General features: G+C 38.0%; 1 protein-coding gene across 4 annotated transcripts in view; it reads left to right on the top strand.

Annotated features, from left to right (window-relative positions):
• The window catches only part of prkcz (protein kinase C, zeta), an 80694-nt gene that overhangs the window by 12602 nt on the left and 42914 nt on the right, over positions 1–25178 (top strand). Inside the window, exon 1 of one of the 4 annotated variants that reach the window (XM_057357627.1) lies at positions 14687–14939. The exons of 2 other annotated variants lie outside the window; for them this stretch is intronic. In XM_057357627.1, coding sequence (XP_057213610.1) covers positions 14903–14939 — 37 coding nt within the window. In that variant the 5' untranslated portion in view covers positions 14687–14902. Of the gene's footprint in view, positions 1–14686; positions 14940–20263; positions 21501–25178 lie in introns of those variants that run through there. One more of the 4 variants, XM_057357626.1, reaches the window with a different exon arrangement.

Below are 25178 nucleotides of genomic sequence, written 5' to 3'. Positions count from 1 at the left end.
TTTGCGGTCTGATATGAGGGTGGTTAAAATAGATGCTTATGCATTATTTAAGTCTGACTGACATAATTAGCGAGACGTCACCGCCTCTCGGGCCGCGATGCACCCAAACACGAGGGTCCGCGTCGGATGGGGGACGAGCGCTCGGGTATGTGCAAGTGTCAGCGGATGATCTAAAGCCACAAGGAGTCACATTGAAGGCTCTTGCAGATTAGTTGTTTCTGACGTTCTTGGAAAAATAACAAAGGAGTATTGTGCTCCTCTTTCCTGGAACCCTGTCGTTGCGTGCCACTGGTTAGAATCGCTCTTCTTCGGTCCGTTGTCTAACCGATGTGGTTGGGTTTGACCTGGCGTCAGATGCGTGGCAGGTCCACTGGGGATCTATGCCTCATTGATTCCTGTTCGGTTTGTCTGATGTGTTTCCACGATGTGTGTAGTCGCTGGGTCTTTTGTCCTTGATGTTTCAGACGGGGAAGGCCATGAAGTAGCCGGGAGTGTTTCAGAGCAGTAGTTTTAAGTCATTTGTGCTGAAACGCTGCTCGGTTTCCGACTGTGTTGCTGTTTTTAGCTGCAGTGTCTGTGTTGGGCTGTCATATGATCCACCTGTTCCAGTATTGATTGGTGATAAATCTAAAAATGGCCACTGCAGCACGCTCGCGGATGCTCAGGATAGCCCTTATAGTGTGATGCAGTCATCATTAAAGATTATTATGGTGTATTTAGTATTAAATTACTAGACGGTTTTTGACGGATGGATGTTTGTTGGGTTAAGCTGATATTAACATTTGTGCTGTTTTAAATTACGCTGTATGTCTATCTGCAGTGTATTTGTATTTGTGAGACATCTACTGTTACTTAAAGGGATAGTTCACCCAAAAATGAAAAATCCATCCTCACCCTCTTGTCATTTTAAACCTGTATGACTTTCTTTCTTCTGCTGAACGCAGAACACAGAAGAAGATATTTTGAAGAATGTTGGTAACAGAACAACGGCGATACCCATTGACTTCCATTGGTTTTGTGTCCATGGGTGCCACCATTGTTTGGTTACCAACATTCTTTAAAATATCTTCTTTTGTGAAAGTCAAACAGGTTTGAAATGATGAAAGAATTTTCATTTTTGGGTGAACTATCCTTTAAAGTGTTTTCTTTGAGTAGTGATTGACTGCTTGTTTAGTTCTCCTTCACTGAATACAATAAAGAGGCATTATTCAGAATATCTTTGCTTTTCAAAGCTAGAACAGTATAGTGTACATCATTATAAGCCAGTGTGAGCTAGCTTAGAAGTTCATGCTGGTGTAAGCTGGTCTTGTCAGCAGGGTGATATGTGCTTCCAAGGCATGTCTGGTTGTCCAATAGTGGAGAGATTATATTTTGCTAATGTGGAGATCATTTTTGCTTAGATCTCAGTGCTGGTGGAGGCAGTTTTGATGGCTCATTTGGTATTAGCTAAATGAAGACTTTTAAGACAAAAAGCAAGTATGAGTTAATAAATGTCAATTATGTATTCGGGTTCCCTTAAATAGAGAATTCACCCATAAATAACATTTTTTTCATTATTTATTCATCCTCGTGTCATTCCAAACCTGTATGGGACTCTTTCTTCTGTGGAGCACAAAAGAAGATATTTTGAGAAATGTAATGAAGTCTATGGGGGCCAGTGTTGTCTGGTTACCAGCATTCTTTAAAACATCTTTTGTGCTCTGCAGAAGACAGAAAGTCATACAGATTTGGAATGACATGAGGATGAGTAAATGATGACGGAATTATTTTAAGCATTGAAATGATAATTCCAAATTTTTGGTTGCTTTGCTGTCATTGCATGTGATGTCTGACGAATCCGAGTGATGCATCGGCAGCACTGGTTTGATTCAATGATAAATCCTGCAGTTCTCCATCACCTTCTCCTTTGGTTTTACAACTGGAGGACAACTGTGAAGGTTTTTCTCTTTGGCTTACTCTGCTGCGTGTTTTCTGGCTATTTTAGGGATTAGGTGCGAAAAAAGCTGGAGCTTGTTATGTTAGCTGTTGCCGGGCAGGTTTATCGTCATGGCAATGGTTGTTATGATGTAAAAGATATGGTGGACTGTCTCAGGAAAGACAGATGGCTGCAATATGCAGAATGTAAACGATGGAGATCTCTGCCTCCCACATTTGTCATTCTTTCTTACTCATTGACTTCACCGTCCTTGCTGTTCTGTCTTTCTCTTCCTCGTTCTCTCCGTCCATCAGCTTTCAAACAACTCAGCGTTTGACTGTCCCCCTCCTCTCCTCCGCTCATGATCTTTCATGCTTCTCTTCCTCCACTGTTTTCTCTCTCTCCTTCTCCCACGCCGGTCATTCTCTTCCGTTCATTATATGTGCTGCTGTTCTTTCCTCCTCCTTTCCACTCCTCCAGAAAGCAAGGTTAGATTTCATCAGACGTCCTCCGCAGAGGGAAGCATCTATAGATCTGGATGTTCATTATTGATCTACTAGTAAATGGTTGGAGTTGTTTTTTGTGTTGTTAACTCGTTCATTTCAATTGTACTGTGCTGTGACAAATTAAATTGGGAAAGAACATTTATTCCTTGTAGTCTCTCAATTAAAGTTAAAGGTGCAGTTTGTAACTTTTTTGCAGTAAAATATTTACTTTCTCCAGACCTTGCATCTGCCTAATAACACAGTCTCTGGCATTACCCTCGGTTTCCGCTTTTACTGCCGTAGAAACCATAACAACACAGTCTTGTGGACAAAGTGTCACGTATATATTGTCATGTACTGTATATATTTACTGAACAAGCAGTAATCGTAATAAATCAATTTTATGAATTACGTCTAACGCGTCGAATTCATTATAATGAAATGGAATCATGTCATCAAACGCAATGTTTATAAAACATTTATCCGCAGATTGATCGGCATTTGACATCAGCGTACTGTATGACATCAGCATGCCGATCGTCTGCGCAACGTTGCATGAAGTCAAACACACTTGATATTATCGGATATCGCGATGATTTTAAAGTCGATTATCGATTTTTTTTTAAAACACATTGCCCAGCCCTAATATAAACATAACCCATGTTAAGAAACGTACATAAAGTAACCTGCAGTTTTGTTTTAAACAGAGATGGCAATAGAGAGTCAAAAGTTACGGATTGCATCTTTAAAGACAGTTTTATTCTGGATGAACCAAACCACCAGATAGGAAACTGCTTTGTATAAATAAATTGCTAATGCATAAATGTAAATGAATTTGCTATATCAAGCATGAGATTTTACTCGCACGCTAAAGAACTCAAATGTGGATCAGGAACCAGGCGTGCCGCTGGGCCTAGCTGATCAGACGCCCATCTTAAAAATAGACATGAAGACACGCATTCATGCCCTCAGAACCTCTCTCATTCCCCCGTCTCCTCATGTCCCCTGTCTATCCTCTCTCTTTATCTTTCTCCCTCTTTTATGGTCAAGAACAATGTTTGTCGGAGTCTTAAGTGGTTGCCAGTGCTGTGTTCTGTCTCCACACAATGACCATCCCAGACCTCTTTATCTACTGTCAGAGAAGCCAAGGACTTCATTTCTCTCTACTGTCTTTTCACTCTCATGCCATTATATAATATCACAGTCCTTCAAAAACAGTTTGCCCCCACTTACCCTGGAAGAGTCTTTATAGCATTGTACTTCCATATCTTACATCATAAGTTGGTATTTTATGTGCTATATTAAAGCAGCAAATCCATCTGTTTAGGTTAGTAATTCAAATGTTGTTTACCTGTCATAAGAGCAGATTAATAATGAGCTAAGCAGAGGTGTATAAATGATCCGGAAAGTGTGTGTGGGGCGGCACATGAACCTTGTTAGCTTGGCGTATAAATAGAGATTGTGGGGACATGTTGATATTTGTAGCTTTTAAAGTGGTCGTATCTCAGACAGTTTCCGCATATCTCATGTTAATCTTTACAGTATTTACAGAATAGTATCGCACCCTTCAAATATCTGTGGAGTCTTTAGTTTGATCACATTTATAAAAGACAGATACAGCTGTATGATTATTTCAGAAAACATACGACGCGTGTGGGAGGGACATCAGTTTCACTTACCGCATGCGGTTCATGTCCGGCATCTTTTAGCGCTGGGGCGGCTCTATCTATCAGATTCAAACGATCTCCAAATCCAGCGTTATATCCACCGTTTATATAACATTCATCACCCAAATGCAGTGAACAAACATATACAGCTGAACTTCGTGAACGTAGTGCTCTCACTCTCTCCTGCACGCAAGTGAAAGTGACTTGTGCGCATGCTCCTTCTCCCGCTGTCCTTGGTTGAAGCGTGCTGCGTGCTTTTCCGGGAGAATTGTCCAATAAGAGACTAAGAAAAGTTGTTACGAAACGGATTTTCATGTTCGAAAAAAACTTACGAACGCTGGGGGAGTGTATCGAGCACAGAAATACTACGCCATACGTCCAACTCGTTTTTTGACAAGTTGACCATGTCAAGCATGAGATGACAACACGTTTAACATCGTAAATAACTCCGAATGCGTGAAACAGCGTTGCACGGCCGCTTTAAGCACTTTTACACATGTTGATAGCAAAAGCAATAGAAAAGCTTCATGTGTAATTAAAAAAAAGTTGTGAAGTTTTTGTTGTGAAATGGTACCTTTCTGATGAATACATACCTTGCTGTTAAAGGGAAATTTCACTAACAAACCAAAATTCCCCATGTGGCATCCTAACTGAATATGAATCTTGAAGAATAATGCAGTCGAAGTTATAATACCACGTATCATTTTACTTCCAAGCGGTAGAATGGGAGTGAATGGGTGTTGACTTTTTGATGTTAATTGATCGTTAATATCGTTGTCAAAATGGATATTTCTCTCAAACAAACGCATCGATTCGCTTCAGAAGACCTTTGTTAAGCCCACGGTTATTTGATCGATGGATGCACTTTTTGGAGCTTCAAAAAGTCAACACCTATTCACTCCCATTCTACCGCTTGGAAGTAAAAAGATACGTGGTGTTATAACTCCGACTGCATTATTCTTCAAGAAGAAAACCATATTCAGTTAGGATGTCTTGAGGGTGAGTAAAACATGGGGAAATTTGATTTGGTAGTGAAATATCCCTTTAAATCATCACTTCATGATGATCATATCAGTGTGGTTTTGTAATAGACCAATCATAATATTTGCAGTTTTCCATTGTCTAAACATTTAAAATCCAAAATGTCTTTCAAGCTGCCTTCAGGTCTATTTAAAACTGCTTACGAAATGTACATCGTTACAAAATGCATGGTTGGTTCCGACAGTTGTGACTGATGTTAAACATTTGTTGTGGGACACGTTTTATCGCAGTTTTTTTGCAAGTCTGCGTTTGATCAAATGTCTTTTGTGGCTTGACTTCATCAGCACAGGCTTGATTATGAGAAATGCTAACATAAAGATAAGGGCCGTTCTGTCTCTCTCTCAGGGTCTGAAGTTCTCACTCTTTTCTCACATCATCTCTTTCCTCACTTTCTCTTCTTTTTATGTCTTCCCCTCCCTTACTGTTTCACAGGCTGAGCAGATGGCTGTCAGGGCGAGAGACACCAGGTGTTGATGTGCACTATATATATGTTCTATACAGTATGTTTTAGAAACAGCCAAGTGATTTTAGTTTTTTATTCTCTTGGCTCTTTGTTCATTAATGTTCTGTGGATTTTAGCGTATTGTTATGATACTGAGGGTTTCGTGCATAGCGATAGTTCACCCAAAAATATATTCCAAACCTGTATGCATTTCTTTCATGTGGAGAACACAAGTTGAGATATTTTAAAGAACAGTTAGGTTGGAATGACATGAGGGTGAATAAATGATGACCAAATCTTCATTTTTGGGTGAGCTGTCCCTTCAAGTCAAAAATGCCATTAAAAGTAGCAAAAAACACCCCAGATGTTCATTATGTGTTGAAGAGATATTGCTTAAAGGGATAGTTCACCCAAAAATGAAAATTCTGTCATCATTTACTTTGTTCCAAATCTGTATACATTTCTTTTAGTTGAACACAAAGAAAGATATTAGGACAGTGTTGGGACATCATTGACTAGTAGGGACGATTATTGTATTTTTTTGCACAGAATGAGATATTTTGAAGAATTTAGGAAAGCAAACAGTTCTGGGGCACCTTTGACTACCATTTCATTTTTTCTACCATGGAGAATGATGTCCCAGAACTGAAGATCGCTTCAAATATCTTTCTCTGTGTTCAGCTAAACAAAGTCATTTATACAGGTTTGTAACAACTTGAGGGTGAATAAATGATTTTTTGGGTGAACTAATTTAATTTGTAAAGTGACCATGTCAGAATTGTGGCTCAATTCAGCTGCTTGAGTCAGCACTTGGTGAAGTACCGTGTGCGTGTGTGCGTGTGTGTGTGTGTGTGTGCGTGCGTGTGTGTGCGTGTGTGTGTGTGTGCGTGTGTGTGTGTGTGTGTGAAAGAGGATAAAAATCTACCGAACTCCATCTGTAGACATAATGTACATCATTTCAAAGAATACGCTTGGCTTGATCCCCATGGTGCCAGGCCTTTTGATTCACTTATTAAAGGATGCCACAAATCTCTCTCTGTGTTTGTTAAGCATAAAGAGAGCTGCGCTGTCATGCCTAAGCAGGATTTGTGGGCGTTTATGATATAAGATGCTCTAAATAGATCCTTTAAGAGCTAGTTTTAGTAATTTTGCAGACTTGTTACGTGGATTCTTAAAGTCACTTTACAGTTTCCTTTGCTTTCTTGTTTCTTGAGATGTTTGTGAGGTCAGGATAAGCATCTCAAGGTGTATATGGTCGTGTTGCAGGTATGGGGCAATAGGTACTTTGTTATGACAGATTTGAAAATCAACGAATGTTCTGCAACGTCTTTCTCGTCCACCCACCAGAGAGAGAACGAGAGAGGTGACTTTCCACCCACATCTCACTCTCGCTGGTGCTCAGCTGTGAGGTTTAACGCATCTTCACTAACCTTCAGTTATCTGCCTGTGGCTCACAGCACTCATATTAGGTTTGGTTCTATAATGATTTTTGTATAATGATATGTAAGATGTTTGCAAGTAGTCAAATCTTTCATTGCCTTGTGATATTTGTAATATTTGGATACTGAATTGTGATGTTGTGGCCAAATGTCAAAACATGTTTATTATTTTTATTTGGATGATGTACTGGAAGTGGATAGTATAAACCTCTGTTTCTCTTCATTTTGGGACACAATTTGAAATGTAAGTCTATAAAAAAATGAAAATGAGCTTATGGACCTGCTAAGAGCCACTGATCTATCAAAAGGCAATTTCCCTTTTAACCTGACAGTTTTGATGTTTTTACTCATTTGACATACAGTTGGTGTTTGTTGTGGTAGTACAGTAGTAGTTAGTATTTGTTTAATTCCAAGGGAATATCTCGCGCTGAGCTTCAGTAACGAGGCTATAAATTAATGAGGCTGTTTTGTATCTTTGTTTGTTTTGTAGAAGTAGGCTGTTCCTCCAACCACTGGCAACACACATCATAGACATCCCAGCCAATGATGCTTGTCCCTCTGGTACATCCCAGCCAATAGGATTCCAGATGGAGACAGCTCAACCTTAGAGGATTTAGCTTTTATTCATTCTTTCATTCATTATTTAACACGGATCTATCCAGAAAGACCCACTGACCTGTTTTTGGAGGATGCGTTATTTCATACCATATTGGCCCTCCGCTGACCTTCGTTTATTGGATTTCTTTCACAATTCTCAAATCTCATATACAAATAAAAAAGACTATTGTTGCATTAGTTTGCTCAGCTAGACTAGCAAGACAATGCTGATAATTATACAATAATTCGGACTATGTGCCACAATAGAAAAACTGCTTGTGCTTGTTTCTGTCATAGCATTTGAGCATTTGTCTGCATGTGTAGCATCAAGCTTTCCTGTATATTTGAATATTCCATCTCGGATGCCTCTTGTGTCTTACATGACGGTCAAAAATTCAATGCATACTCTTTCATGCTCTAATGTGAACGTGTCTTTGGGTACACTCATAAGAAACGGTAGTTAACGTTTAATATAAAGCCTACAGTTGTTTGTTGCTGCTCATGTCTTTTTATGTTCATGAACTAAATTAGACCAGGTTTGATCTATCAATAATGATCATGTGACTCACATTGCAAAGATGATTTCCTCCATCTCTTGCACACTTCTGATTATTCTTCATTGATTCTTTTTTTGCTTTCCTTGATGTGGCTGTCACAGTAATAATTCTGTATATTAATCTATTAGTCCCTCTACACTCTTGCTGACCTTCACTAAATGTTGTCCTATAGAGACGTTCTTTGCACACAGAGGATTTCGATAGTCAGCAAAGGCTGTAAGAATTTTCAGACAAAGCCTTGTGTTGGTAAACTGACCCAGGGGGGCTTAAGTGGGGAAAATAAGAGGCTCTGTGTACTGTACTCTGGGTGAAAGTACAGAAAATGGAGGAGGGATTTGTCTATAGGCGTTTGTGTGACCGTATGGAGGCTTCTGATTGGCTGTCTGCTGACTGAGCTGCTTGTCTGTCATCATGCATGAAGTAGCCAGCTGTCATTCCCACAAAGTCTCTGATGCTCAGAGGAGAACAGAAGGGATGGTGAACGGGATGTCTGGTGAAATAATGCTCATGTTGGCAGAATATGTCATATTTTACGTTTCAGGTATAAAATAGGGAATATCTTAAGATTTCTTTTCAACAAATGTTTAGTGAAATAAGCTGCGTAACCTTCAGTGTAGGTCAAAGTAAATATTGCATCGGCTGTTTTCTTTTCCATTCATTTTATATCAGGTTTGCAATATTTGGAACCCTGTTACCAGATTTTTTGCAGTTCGGAGTTTCATGCAAAATGTGTGACAGCTGGATTTTAAGTTTAAGGTTAAAATAGTAAAATTTGTTTTTTTACTAAATACATCTAAAAATAATTCAGTGGCTTAGTAAATATCACAAAAATAAACAGCTACTGTATATTTACCTAATAAAATCTTGTAAAATCAAAAGTGTTTTTTTCAGTGAAACATATAGAAAAATTGTTTAAAAATCCAACGGTTAATTTCTCTAAATATTATGAGTTTATTTAATGAAAAGAATAAGTATTTTTAAGTATTTAATTAACAAATAGTAGCCTTTATTTAATTAATTTTACAACTTGAAAATTTATAACAACAAAACATTTTTAAGTGTAAATTGTTTCACGGTAAAATCGCAGTTAAACTTTTTAGAGTGTATTAAAAGACAAAATTCTGTCATAACTGTGATTAGGAGAGAGAGGAAATAAGAAAACAGTGTTTTCATGTGAAGTTTAGTAACAGGAGATGAGCAAGTCTCGGTTATTATTTTGTCATAATCAGCGTGTATAAATATGTAGAGTTCTCATGCAGAGCAGGCGGCACATTTATCAGCACTTTAAGATCTTCACACCACCAGCATTCATCCATATTCAGCAGCTGTCAATAATAATGCACAAACAAACAAAAAGACTGATGGCTGTTTGCAATGTAAATCACAGGAGTATTTGCAGTCCTGTGATAAAGAATAAACAGAATAGATTAGAATGAGTCCTACACAAACTAGAATAGAATAACTAGACTAAATTTACAATAAAATTTTTAGCAGAAACTTTTACTCGATGATATAATGAATTTAGAGGTTGCGCGTTATAAATGTGAAAGTGCAATGCACAAGCTTAGAAATGTTATACTTTGGTGTGGACGCTAATATTCTTATCATTATATAGTTTATCTTTATTGTGATCTTTTTTGGTGTGAACAGGCCTTTACTGTTGGCTTCAACTGTGAACATCACCTACGTATGAGTATGACCCAAGCTTACAATCATTTGACATGCTGATTATTAATGAGGGTGTTTATGTTTGAAGAATTAGCCTTAAAACCTCCTGATTTTTATATTTCAAATGTTTTGCTTAAAGTGTGCTTGTGCAATCTAAAATAATGCAATAACCATCATTTAATGACATTAAATGTTGCTTAGCTGTAAAAATAATTTTGGGGTAACTATTGAAATTAAATAAAAAAAATTTTTTTGCTTATTTTTGCAGTGATTTATGCACAGAGACACAAAAGCCTGTTCCCAGGCAGGAAGTGATTTGGCCCAGTGTCTTATATGATGAAAATAACTAATAATTAATAATAACTAATAATAATTTACTGTAAATATAAATGCACACCCTAGATAGGTTTTCTGTTTGTTTAACTATCAAGTTTGACTGAGTTGAAGAATAAAGGGATTTTAACAACAAAAATCAATCATTAGTGATTACATAATGCTTTTTAAAGATCAACATGTTAGCTTCCAGCATTATTAATATAAGTAGATTTAACTTTGGATTAATGTAGGCAGTTTAATGTTATATACTGTATATGCTGTGTTAAACTTTCTCTCTTAAGTGGTTCTCATTGTCAGGTTTGGTTTGTGTATAATCTGTTATAATGTGTTCCTCCACAAAACACTGACACAGTGGTTCCTCCCCCTGTGCTCCTTACTGTAACACTGCATTTTAATCCTTCTTATAGCTTATGATGTTGTGATACTGCCAGTTGTTTAAATCAGAAAGCAATGCTCGTCCATGCTCGATGACATCAGTGCACATTTTATTCCTCCTGTTTTTGTCTGCTTTCTCAGAGCTTTACTCTCAGTTACGTAAGCATTGATCCAGGCACATCTGACCTGCTCTCTGTTCATGTGTTTATATGACCTGGACCACTGGAAATCGCATTAACTTAAATGTCCTCAGTCGGTTGTGTTAAATAAACGTATTGTTGACATATTTTAATCCCAGTGGTTGTTAGCCTAATGGCTTTGTTGTTGTTTCATGAAGGATGTCTTTGCAAAAAAAATTTAAGTGACCTCCTTCTCCCTTTTCATTTGGAAAAATGCCCAAAATAAAAAAGGAGAATATTTACGCCATTGCATGTGTTTGTTTGCGAATGTGAAAAAATTCCGAGACACCATCTGTTTATCTGCATCAAACCATATTGGGATCATAATGTTTTTCTTCTATGCCCTTATGAATATTAATCAAAAAGACTACACATTTCACGGAGCATTAGATACAGAACTAAATCTGCAATCCATAACTTTGGTCTCTATATTGCCATATCTGTTTAAAATCGCAGAATACATACTGTACTTACCTTTAGGTGGGTTGAAGTCAAATGATGTCAAACCTGCAAAATCATGCCTGACATACCTTTTAAACAAAAGAAGATGCAGATTTCTGCTTTAATCTGGAAAGCTAAAAACAAAAAGTTTTATTGTTTCTCGTTCTTGAATTATACTCATAATAATGAAAACATACAATTTTAATGCTACAAAGTAATTTTGTCATAGTATAAAAGGATGACCCTAAAGCTAACTGGCATGGCCTTAAAAGCCTAAGCCACAAAACTACATAAGGATTTTATTGTTTTTTGATTGTTTTATGTGAGTGATGTCATCCTGTTATGCAGTACGTTTTTTCATTTTCATGTGTTCCAATCTGTCCAATCCGCTTCAATTTCACAAGCATGAAACATTTGTCAAGCATCGTGATTGGATTAGGCGGACACATGAGTTTGATAAATACACCAGACAAGCTGCTCAGAGTTATTGCGCTATCAGGATTCAGCATGTGGTCAGAATGAGACAGACGCACAGAAGAGACCGAAGACAATGACTTCAAAACACTGACAGATTATATTTTTTATTGCGCTGGCAAAGCAATACATTCTGGTTAAAGGGTGGTTTTAAACCCTTAAAGGGACAGTTCACCCAAATATAAAAATTCTGTCATTTTCTCACCCTCAAGTTGTTTCAAATCTGTATACATTTCTTTGTTCTGATGAACACAGAGAAATATATTTGGAAGAATGCTTGTAACCAAACAGTTCTTGGCCACCATTGACTACCAGAGTAGGAAAAATGACAATGGTAGTCAAAAGTGCCACAGAACTGTTTGCTTTCCTACACTGTAAAAAAAAAACGGATAAAGTACTGGCAGAAAATTACCAGTACATTTTCCTTTATTTTACGGATATTTCTAAAATGTAATTTAATGCAGTGTAAAATGTAAAATACAGGTAAAACAACTGTAAAAAATGAATATGGAAAATTCCTTCATATTAAAACAGTATATTGTGCCCTATTTTTACGGATTTTTTTAGAGTGTACATTCTTCAAAATATCTTCTTTTGTTTTCACAGAAGAAAGAGTCACATACAGGTTTTGAAAAACATAAGGGTAAATAAATGATGTAAATTACCATTTTTATTTTTGGGTGAACTGTCCCTTTAAATGCACTTTCAGTAATAGATTATTTTTTCCTGTAAATCCGCTTTGAAACAATGTGTATTGTTTAAAGAACTATATATGGGTGACTTGACTTTTGCTGATTAACAAAAGCACTGTTTTGTTTACTTCGTAATATGCAAATTTAGTTGAAGTTTTAATTTAAAAAATATTATTTTTGTTACAGATGTTAACAAAAGAGTTGATGATTTCATATTTCTGTGGCATGTAGATCATGAGGATTTCATCCAGTTGAATGATGGGATTCATTTTTAAAGCACACGTCGTGTGGCCTGATGCTCTGTAACCCTGAATTTTACTCCGAGGTGGTCATTTTAATAGTTTATGTGCTTGAATACTTAATTATTTACGATGCGTGTTTGGAGCTGCTCTGTGGCCCCATTTTAAAGAGGAGAGAATGCTTTGAATCGCTCAAATGCATGTTTTAACCGTTGGACATCGTTGGAGTGATAGCCGATGATGTTGCACATCTGTTCGATGACAAATCCACTCCCCACACACAAACGCATGCAGTTTTGGTGAAACACCGCTGGGCTGTAATGGAAAACCATTAGAGTCGTACAAACCCATAGCTGCTGTCTGTCCATCTCATGGGCTTCCATTAACCCCCTTTATTTACATGAAAACACACACACAGCAAAGCCAGACCAGCGAGTTTGTCCCTGTGTTGTCAGGCACATAAACAGAACAGAACTGCTGTGAATTAAGGCCTAATGAATGTGTAACGAGGTTTGATTTTTTTACATTGTCCAGTCCTGAACGACAGGCAATTCTGTTTGTTAGTTTTCCATTTGTTTTCCAGTCCCGAAGGTAACAATGAAACCAAAAGTACGGCCGGCAGCACAGAACATCATGAACAACTTGGCTGTTGTATGACTGAGCTGGAGTCAGGGTGAAAGTCCTCAGATAAGACAAGGTTTCTGGGCTGGGCTTGGCTCTGATAAAGCTGCCCATCCTGAGGAGATAGAGAGAGAAGCAGAGATTCTCTTTCTTGTGGTATTTGAGAAATGTTTCCACAACCTCCCAAGTATTGCAACATCAGCAAGTCCAGAGATAGTCGAGGAGGTCTGCTAGGATTTATGGTTTCATTTATGTTTAACCCTGATCTCAAGTTTATGTGTTTGTACAGGATTCAGTCAGCGAGTTTTATTTGAAACAAAACAAAACGTTCTTCCAGGATCAAGGTGCTACATGAGACAACGCACGATGCACTTAACTGTACATTAGAAATAATCTTAAAGAGACCATTTATAGCCATTTAAAGAAAGTTTGAATAAGAACTAAAACGAAGAACTACATGAGAGCTGAAGTATGTACACACTCTTAAAAAAAGGGGGGCTTAAAAGGTTCTTCACGGCGATGGCATAGAAGAACCATTTTTGGTTCCACAAAGAACCATTCCGTCAAACCATCTCTTTCTTACTTTTTTATAATCTGAAGAACCTTTTTCACCACAAAGAACATTTTGTGAAACAGAAAGGTTCTTCGGATGTTAAAGGTTCTTTATGGAACCAAAAGGTTCTTCTATGGCATCGAAAAACCTTTTGAAGCACCTTTAAAAGAGTGTATGTGACTAAGGTTCTGATATATGCTTTAATGATTTTAGCTGGTCTCAGGTCTGTTTGCTGGTTTTCAGGCTTTTAACTGGTCACTTTTGAAAACCAGCATGAACACCAGTATGACCAGTTAAGACCAGCCAAGCTATATTTGGTTGGATTAAGGACAGTTCTTGTATAACTGTCTATAACTTGATAGCTTTAGTTAGAGTTAAAGGGACAGTTCACCCCAAAATGTTTTTTTATCATTTAATCACTCTCATGTCATTCCAAACCTGTATGACTTCCTTCCTTCCGCAGAACACATAAGAAGATATTCTGAAGAATGTTGGTAACCGAACAACATTGGCCCCATTGACTTCCATTGTATGAACAAAACCAGAGAGACATTTCTCAAAATATGTTTTGTGTTTCACAGAGCAAAGAGTCATATACAGATTTCAATTGACTTGAGGGTGAATAAATGATGGCAGCATTTTAATTTTGGGGTAAACTGTATCTTTAAAAATGTTTGTTCCTCTGCCGAAGAACAGCCACTTTAAACTAGCTGTCAATCTCTAAACCTGCCGTGCTTCTAAAATACCTGCAAGATTTTCTTTTCTGTCTTTCTCTGCTGTGTGCGTGTTTAATTATAGCATCAATTCCCCCCATAGACACCAAAGAATCAGGCCAATACTGTCGAAAGAGTCAGCGGCGCCCTCTTGTGACAGTTTCATGTCATTACAAGTATCTACAAGTGAGGGCATCAACCTGCAGGGGTCCTCGTGAGGACATTAAAAACAGAAGAGAGAGAACAGATTATACACACTGCAACTCGGAACAACCAGCAGGGCTCAGCGGAGCATAAAGTGCATTTCGAATGTGTATGTGAATGCAGACAGAGGGTTGTGTGATGGTTTGCTGCTGAGCGGGAGCGAGACAGTGGGGACTAGAGACACAGGCTGATCTCCAGTGGCGTGGCAGGGAGGATGGATGAGAGACAGTGAAGTGGATCCAGGCACCACCAGCCCGTATAGGGATGCTACTAACACTGCTGTTTTATCTGCGAGTGAAAGGTACCATTGTACATCGAACATAGAATGAAGAGAGATCGGAAGAAGGAAAGAGAGATGGAATGGAAAGGGATCATAGGGATCATAGGGAGGAAGACGTGAGATGAAATTGCTAATGAGAATAGGGAAATAAAAATGATCGCTCCGTTATTTGTTTAACAATAAAAGATTGTATGGTTTCATGGATTTTGTTCCTTAGTATTTTGGTAACTCGCAGTGCTGTTGTGATGCCACCTTAAAAAAGTCCACCTTAAAGAGATAAAAAATGGAAATGGTATGTTTGCTTTAACCTTAAAGATTGTAGCTGTGTTTATAAACTTAACTGTTGATTTCTAGGTGGTCCATGCTCGCCATACCAGATTCAGGTGGTCCGGCTATTTTTAGGAAAAAATGCTCAGCTAGAAACCAGAACACAAAACACAAGCTTTCAAGTTTAGTAAATTTTCCAGGTAGGTTATTTTTGGGCATGCTCTCGACACCGAACAAACAGTTTGGTTTTTCGTTTTTCTCTTGTTGTTCATTTTTGTAAGTGTCCTCATTGCAGATGTAGTTTTTAAATTACGTCACTTTTTGCTCTCACTTACATAACCGGATTTAACCAGGACAGTTACTGCGTGACTGCAATATCACATCTTTGTAATATCAGGTTGAAAGAATAGATTTAACGCATTGAACATTTTGCTCTTCTCCATTGATTGGGACACCAGTAGGTGTTGACAATTGTCAGTCATTATATAGACTTTTTCCACAAAGTCTATATAGTCTGAAAGCTCTATTGATGTTTAGCTCTTATGTGACTCGTTTTATAATGCGTGTCCCCGTTTGCATATTGCGGAGAGTTGTGATGCAATTCCTTTGCATTAAATTGTCTATTTATGGATTTGGTGTCTATTTTAAGTGCACAGCTCAATAATAGTTCCTAAGGGCTCTGAACGCTGTCCAGTTTTGCCGTTCCAAAGCAAAATGATGCTGACAGTTTGTTAGTGCGTCTTTAGTGCAATGTCCTCAGTTGTATAGGTGGTTTAGTGGTTAAGTTAGGAAGGGGTAATTTTAAGTAATTGGCTTGACACCTGAAAAGTGATCCATGAGCCATCATCATGGTGCTGTTGTGTCAACATTTTCTAAAAATGTGAGTGGTAGGTGCTTCCACAATGCTCAGGTGGTTGCCATGTTACTTCTATATGGATTCTAATGGGTTCTGGATGTCTCTGTAAGTGTTGCTATGGACTTGCTAGGGTGTTCTAGGTGGTTGCTTAGGCATTGCTAGTTGTTTGTTGGATGAAAAGAAACCGTGTTTAAAGCTGCATTCCGTAAGGTTTGCTTCTGCTTTGCAATTTTTGTAGTTTAGTCCAGTATATGAAATTTAGCGGCATCTAGTGGTGAGGTTGCGAATTGTAACTAGGGCTGCAGCTATCGATTATTTTAGTAATCGAGTATTCTACTGATTTTTCCATCGATTAATCGGGTATTCGGATAATAAGTATGTTTTCTTTATTAAAGAGCAATACTAAATATACAAGAGAAAATAAGACGGGTCTCTTAAAATGAACAACTAATTTGTTTCCTTTTTATAAAAATTAACATATTTATTGCTGAAATTGCATACATTCATATCTGTGAAAACTAAACCCATTTAGTACATTCCATTGCCATATTACATTCAAAATGCATTATAGGCCTAATACAAATGTATAAATATGAAGCATTAATAAAAATAGAAAGAATAATTTCAAAGGTAAACAACTAACTTCAGCTTATGCATGATGCATTTAGTTTATCTAAATTAGTTTTAGTTTCTTTTTTTACTATTAAATAGTAATATATTTGTCCACATAAAAATACCGAGTTACACAGACTTTTATTTTGTCAGGTCGTCGGAAGACGCTTACTTTTTAGTGCGTTAGCTTCACTCAGTAAAATGTTCTGGAATAAACTCTCAGAGCAACTCCGGAGATGAAGTTCATGTGTTCATGTCCTCATAAAGTGCAGACGTAGACAAATTCATGAGCGTCACGCGTGTAGCACGTTAAACTGTGCAGTTCATTCACTCAGACACTCGGAACAGACAGATGACATGTGTAAATAACAGGATTCGGCGTCCACAAGTCCGCATCTAGTTTTATGGATTCAATGCAGCCGGAAAACAAGTTTCACTCGCAAAATAGACTAAAACTAAGTAAAATAGCAGTTCACCATTTCAATAAGCAATCACTTATTTATCAGCATGAGAAACACGTGTGAGCGTGTGAACAGACTAAAATGCGTGTGTCTCACGGTGAATGCGTGAGACTTGAGAGCCCTGTAACATGAATAGAGTTTATCGGGCTGTGCGTCAGTAATAACGGTCCGTGGGGAAACGCAGTGCTCCGTGTGTACTGTAGTTAAATGGATTAAACGAGGCTTCGAGGCAACAAAAATTGCCTCGATGATTTTTTGTATTCGAATAACTCGAGTTACTCGAGGAATCGTTTCAGCCCTAATTGTAACCAATGGCTCACTCAACCCCTCCCTTTGGAAGCACTACGGTGGCTGACACGGCACAAAGATGTCGTCACTTTTTCGCTTCTTTGCCGAAGGAGATAACGTATTTATGAAACGCGTTCTGTAGAGCAGTTTGTCCGTTTAGGGATACTAGAGAAACAACATGGTGAATTCCATGCAAGGGGACCCGCGGTGTATGTAGGTAGAAATACCTAATTCTTATGAAATAAAAACATAACGCTTTATTATATAAGGTCTTTTGTATTTCTGTCAATAGATCCTCCAAAAAGTTACACATTGGACCTTTAAAGTAATGGCAAAACAAGACATGACATCATTTTTACAGTACATGTTATGTAATACTACTAGGCTGATGCTACACACTCTCCTTTATAACCAAAGATGCCTCTCCGTTTCTAGCGTCGTTCCTTTTTAAGATGACGGCACATAATGCTGAAGCAACCCGCTCGGGAGCACTGTGACAGTCCAAACCTTTGAAGCACCGAAACATTTTCAGGTTTTAAAAAACATCCCGAGGAGGCAAAATATCAGTAGTGATGAAGAGTATTTGTTTACTCCGGAACAGAAGAGAATACGAGAGAAGAGTTACAAATAAATGAAAGAGAGACCCGCGAGCGCCGCGCTGAAGAGTTCAGCACCCGTTTCATTTCAGACAGCTCAGATGAGCCTAAAGCCAGGACTACCGCTCTGATGTCAGTGTCTCACGTCAATTCTACTTTTTGGGGTTTTCCATCAACGCAGAGTTTTAAAAGGCGTTCAGCGACTCCCGAAAATCATTTCCCCATAAGGTGAAATATTAGGAGGAAGGTTGTGATGCACTGTTGCTTGATCTAACTTCATTTCTGACGGCTAAAGACTGTGTGGCCTGAATATTTCAGACTATGGCTGAGGCACAAAACCATGTACAGAATTACATAATGTGTCAGAAAAGATCAAAGGATGACAGTCGAAAGGAGATACAGTGTATGAAGATGTGTTTTTGTGTGTCGAGGCTATGCAGACACATTAGGACTTTAAATAGCTTGAAAAAACTGTGATTCATTCTCATCTGTAGAGTCTGTGACCGCTGTAGAGTCGGTGTATGATTCAGTACACGTTACCATCAGCCTGAGGCTTAAAGACTCCATTAAAGGGTTTGATGAGGTCAGGTCTCTTTCCTGCGTTGACTTATTTCCTTTTGAAACAGGAAGTAGGAGCAGGACAGTTTTGTAAATAGCCAATAGCGTTTAGTTTATTTAACAGTCAGTCAGCCATGAATGAGGCAGGTGCTATTTATACAGTAACTTAGGGAAGAAGACATTCTTATCATTTACGGCTTCTCATATAAATCATATAGTCTCATATCTTATATACATGGATTTTAAAGAGTACATAACTAGGGATTTTTAAGGTCCTACTTTGGTTTATGGAGTGTCCAACAACACGTTTATGTACATAGAAGGTGTAAAAACACTATTATTTTCTAATAATAGGCTGTTATTCTTACCTTACTTCTTGACTGACTCTCAAATGATTCGTTCCGCGATCTATCTGTCTAATCCCCTCCTTTCCGCTAGCCTAGTCTGATGTGATTGGTCAGATGGTCTGTCTGCTGCTGCTCTGTGTTATGTTTATGTAAATATGTTGTGTAGGTGTTGGTTGTCACAATGTTCTTTTGACTCGTGTGTCAATATTGAGGTTGTGTATATGTGTGTGTGTGTGTGTGTGTGTTTCACTTGGGTAAACCCACACGGTCCATGTGAATTGTACAGATACAGTCCCCTCCCACGCAAGAGCGCATCGGAGGAATTACATCACTGCGAATGAGGTAGCAGTCAAGTAAGAAGCGTGTACGTGTGTGTGTGTTAGGGATGAATGGGGAGTCTTGTGCCGCCTGCTAAATCCCAAAGTAATCAAATTTTGTCTAATCTTTAGGATATGGCACAGCTGTTAAATCAACTTCCTGTTAAATGAGAAACTTCAAAGCATCACAATGTGACCGACAATAATGTTGGTTGTCTTGCCTTGAAACCTTCTCCTTATCAGTTAACACGCAGTATTTATGTCTGCTGCTGAAATGAGCATCTCCACCCGGCTGTCAAGTTTCAGGAGGATGTCCTCCGCAAATGTTAAAACATTTTCAAGTGGCTTATGTTATCCATTGTAAATATTTTTCTCCATTATGACGATTATAATGTTAGACAAGGTTTTATTTAGCAAAAATGCATTTAATCATATTTATTTATGCATTTGGTAGATTCTTTTATCCTTAGAAACTTTAAGAAAATATTAAGATTTAAGATATACATTTTATCAGCATTTTTTACCCATTCAATTGTATCTATTATTGATCACATAGTTTTTGGTACTCTATCTTTAAATTATATTCTTATGTTGATGTACTTCATAAAATTTGGCTACATTAAAAAAATTCACATAAAAATCTGTAATATTCCGGCAGCTGGTGCGCCAGGAAAAAAATATAAAATAACACGTTTTGTAAAGGAAAATTACAAATAATAATTATTTTTCATGTTATTTTACACCCAACTTATAAATTAGCATTTTTACCCCTCCAATTTAAAGGAATAGTTCACCTTCAAAAGGAAAATTCTTTCATCATTTACCCTATCGTCATTTTAAACCTGTGTGGTTTTCTTCTGCAAAACCCAAAAGGAGATATTTTGAAAAATGTTGGTTACCAAAAACCGTTGGTCCCCATTGACTTCTATTGTATGGACACAAAACCAATGCAAGTCAATGGGGACCAACGGTTTTCTGTTGCCAACATTTCCCAAAATATCATCTTTTGTTTTCTGCAGAAGAAAGAAAGTCATACAGGTTTGCAATGACAAGAGGGTGTGTAAATAATGACAGAATTGTCATTTTGAAGGTGAACTGTTCCTTGAACATTTTATTACCGCATTTTAAAAATACATCAAAATTCTGTAAAATCAAAACTGTGAAATTCCACAAAAATAAAAAATGTTTTCATACAGAGTAGCTTTATTGCATGTGAAATAAGAAACAAGGCGTCTCATACTTCAATAAAAATTGTTTTGCAAAACCTTTTTAACATTGCAAAAGGTTCACATATGGGTCTGATGTACTGCGGTGTTTTTAAAAGAGCTGTTTTTCATGATATGCCTGCTTAAATTATTGTAGATAGGTGCACGAAAAGTCAAGAAAAGGTCATCTGAGGTCATGATCTTTCGTTCAGGAAACACTCTTAAGTAGTGGGTGTAACTGTTTTCACATGTTCCTAATGACCGAATCTTTGCTAGTGATTTATCATGCGATTCTTGATATATGCAAGCATGGCGCATTTACACAGAGACGCTCTATAAACAACCTATTCTTAAAGTCATAGGTCACCCAAAAAGAAAACATTTGACATCATTGACTTCCAATATATGGACCCAAAACCACTGAGACGTTTCTTAAAATATCTGCTTTAGTGTTCCACACAAGAAAGAGTCATATTCAGGTTTTAAACAACATACGGGTGAATCAATGATGATTGTTATTTTTGGGTGAACTATCCCTTTAAACATCTGTTCTGTGTGAAGAAGTCTTTAATCCAAAGTGTCAAAGAACAGAGAAGTTGAGGTTTTGGGACCTGAATTCAAGGATCCTATATACAGTAAAGACAGAAATGTTTGGTTCCTGCCGTGTTCCAGCCGTGAGCTTCTGTCCTGGCCGTCAGTTTAGCTCAAATCCCACTACCTCCTTTGATCCCACACACCCTCAGCACAGCAAAGGAAAGCCCCTTTATCATTTTCCTGCCAGCCCATCCAACAATGTGTGGAAGTGAGTCAAGCCCATTTTAACTGGATGCGCTCTCCTCGCCTCTGGCCTTTACTCGCTCATTAGACAAAGACCCTCGAAGAGGAGTGTTGAGCCCGAGTTGGAGCTTTCTGGGGTCAGTTCGTGCCTCCATGGCGGGCTTCTCTGCATCTTTCCAGAACACGTTAACTCTTGTGCCGTTGTGTTCGCTCGCCGTGCTTCCTCTGACCGGGGGTGGAGGTGAAGGAAGAATGTGGACCGATGCGACGCTGGTCTGCTGTCAGACTGTGGCCGGAGGTATGGAGAGCGAGGAGTGACGTTTATGTTGGGTGTTGTTTGTGATTATTCAATGAAGTTTATTATTGATTTTGTTCTACAGTTGTAAGGGAGAATAAGTGAGGTGTGTTTCCCCCCTCTGGTTGTATTGCTAATGGTTTAATCCAACGCAAATCGGCCAACTGCTACACAATCTATTGTCATAGTTTGTGGCATGTTGTTGCTATGTTTAAGGCTTTCACCCAAAAATGTACATTCTTTCATCATTTACTCACCCTCGTGTCATTATAGAACACAAAAGAAGATATTTTGAAGAATGTCGGCAACCAAACAACACTGAATCCCAATGACTTCCATTATATGGACACAAAACCACAGAGACATTTCTCAAAATATCTTCTTTTGTGCTCCACTGAAGAATGAGCCTTATACAGGTTTTTGAGGGTAAATAAATAATGAGAGAATTTTGTTTTTGGTTGAACTATCCCTTTAAATTCAGAACATTGAAGTACCACCCTAGTTGGAATCTTTCTTCTTTATTTGTTTATTGGAATGGTGAAGATAACAAAAGTTAACCAGATTTTGATGCAGTCTAAATCCAATTCTTTTAAATGTAAAACCTCTTCTTTGAGCATTGTTTAAATGGGAACGTATATTGAGCCTTAATGTGTAGTTGAAGTTTAATCATTCTCAGATTCTTTCATAGCTAGCAGGAGATATTTCAGTGAAATACAGTGTAGACTCTCTGGCTCCAAAGCCATTGTTCAATTTAAGGTCAGAGATCTGGATCGCAGCCAGGATAACTTCAGTCTTGCTGGAGCTACATCAATTCTTTTTAACTCAGCCAACCATTAATGGCACATTTGTCTCGTATTTCATCAAGTTAAACGTTCACGAGCTTGTTGGAAAGCCTTCTGATGCATTACTGTCATTAGTGCTAAAGGTGCTCAAAGTATTTTTGGTTAATGTTTCGCAGGCTGGTATGGTTGTATGTCCCTGTATTTCAAAATTATATTATATTATTCATATAATTATATTAAAAACGGTATTTTTTCAGACCTCAAATACTGCAAAGAAAACAAGTTCATAATCACAATACAGCTAGAAATGCTGATTCAATGAAAATCAGGAATGGCCTCTTAATGTCTTCTTAAATGCACTGTCCTTAGAAAGCATTCGCCAAATGCATACATTTAAATGCTTCCATGATTCCAGCTCTTATTAACACGATCAAATGTGTGTGTGTACAGTATGTGTGGTCCTGATGGTGATAACGGCAGACTTGTCATGACTGGTGTCATGTGATCACTGCCGTGTTAATTCAGTGTGGAAAATGCCAGCACTGACTCTATTGCAGTCCTGTGTGTACCCTCAGGTGGCTAGATGTCCACCATCCACTAGAGCAAGGGCAGATTTATAATGACGGGTGGAAGATCTTGAGCGTGCAGAACTCACTGGATGAGCAGTTGGTGTCGCCAGTTAAGTGCACTTAATGAGAACATGAGGCCGATTAAGGACAGCACGGACTGAGAATGCATATTCACGCTGTTAAGTGAAAAAGATCACCGTCGTTGTCTTCATTATCATATTGTCTGATGTTGAGTGCTGAGGGAAATGACGAATGTGTCCATAATAATTTAACCAGCATTGAAAGGCATTTTACTTCTGGAAAGTGAAAGATTTAGAATTCATGTAGAGCATGACTTGATTTAAAAGGAGCAATGTGGAGAGTTTAGCAGCATCTAGTGGTGAGGTTGCGAAATTGCAACCAACGACTTACTCCACCCCTCCCTTTCGAAGCACTACGGTGGCTCTCACAGGGCTAAGATGTCGTCACGTTTTCACTTCTTTGCCGAAGGAGATAACGTATTTACGAAACGCGCTCTGTAGAACAGTTTGTCCATTTAGGGCTACTGTAGAAACAACATGGCGAAATCCATGTAAGGAGACCCGCAGTGTATGTAGATAGAAAACTCATTCTAAGGTAATAAAATCAGCGGTCTTTATACACCTCTGAATAGTTATGTACAGTATATTATGTCAATAGATCCTCCAAAAAATTACACACAGCACCTTTAATCACTGGAATTTGCTTGGACCATAACGGTTGTTGTTGGACACTGTTGGACATTTGGCCTGTTCACCTGGTTCCATCTGTGTGGTGGTTCTGTATTCAGGATGAACACATTGCCTACCGATGTCCCGCAGGTTTCAGCAAGACATTTTATCAGCTTTTATTCAAAGCGTCTTTCCATTTAAGGTGTACTAGTTTTTGTGTTCCCTGGGATTTGAATCCATGATGTTGGCCTTGTTAGTGCCATGCTTTTCCAGCCGAGCTCACGGCGTATGTGCAGCTAAAATGATCATGTGATGTGACGTCCCACAGCACGAGTTGTTCTTGGACATAAAGGACTCTCTCTCTCCTGCTCTGTGTAGTCACATGTTGGTAACGCTGACAAAAAAAGTGCAGGGTGACTATGGCAACAGCACGGTGTGAATTCTCTAGGTCTCTCCTTGTAGGGGTGAAGTTAATAAGATTAGAGATAGATCTCAGCGATGACAGTGCTAGCGACCAGCGCTCCGTCTTTTTAATGAGCTCCACTTTTTCTCAGACGCACACTCGCACGGATCAAGCGCATGTGTTGGGTAACTGTGTGTTGTGACATTAGCGTCATCTGTTGTTCATCACGTTGTTGTTCATGACAATAAAAGAACCGACAAAAGCAACAGATTTTCAGAAAGTGAGAATATGAGTTAAACATTTTTGAAAATGCTGTTTAGACAGATTTAGAATAACCCTCCAGTGGGCAAATCTTTGAATCAGTAAAAGAGGAAAGCTGTCTATTTTCTCATTTGTCATAAAACTTCCTGTCCAGAAGCAGGTTTGCAGAACTTAGTCTATTAATAGTTTCAGGGTTTTTTCTTTGTCTTTTCCCCAACGGAACAATTCTGACCTTCTACAAAGGTTGCTCTTTCATTGTTTAGATTTGATGAAGTTCTCAGTTGTGTTTCATTTAAGCTTCAACTTAGTCTCTGAAGTTTCTCCTAAACTTAGAAATTAAAACAAATGAGAGACTTGTTAAAATCTATTAAGAGCATGGAGCTGTAAAATTCATTTAGGTCAGATTATCTGTATTTAGGTCAATTTGATGAGCAATTTTGGTTCATATTGATTTAGTTTGCAGGTTTGTTGAAATCTCTTCTGCAACTCCCAATAAAGAGACATCTGTGAGATTTCTTAGGAGAAATATTACAGAGACACAGGAGACTGAAGTTTTAATTAGATTATTTAAAATATCTGTGATTTTTCTTTCTAATAAATTGGCTTGCTTATTTTTTTTAAAGCCTTCAGGTTACTTGATCAAAACGGCCTGTAAAAAGACTGAACAGTGATGGATTTATAAGATTATTTGATGTTGTCTGTGTTATGTGAAAGCTTTGCAAGATCAAACACTTTCAGATTGAGAAGACATGAAGGCATGAGACAAAAGCTATTTTTTAATTTAGTGGATTATTTGTATTTGCAGTTGCTAGCAACATTACTAATTTCTAATTTTAAAAATAGTTTTTTTCTTATTCTTTTTGATGTAACATTGATCTTGCATATCTTTTATATAAAGCTTTTTTAATTAAACAATTAAAATGCAGTTTTACATCACTACTGGTTTATATGTAAATGAAAAAATGAACCGTTCCACC

Source organism: Triplophysa rosa, linkage group LG17 (genome assembly GCF_024868665.1).
Source record: "Triplophysa rosa linkage group LG17, Trosa_1v2, whole genome shotgun sequence".
NCBI classification, from domain to species: Eukaryota; Metazoa; Chordata; class Actinopteri; order Cypriniformes; family Nemacheilidae; genus Triplophysa; species Triplophysa rosa.
The sequence above is the reverse complement of the archived record's forward strand: the minus strand, read 5'-3'. Positions and strand labels throughout refer to the sequence as shown.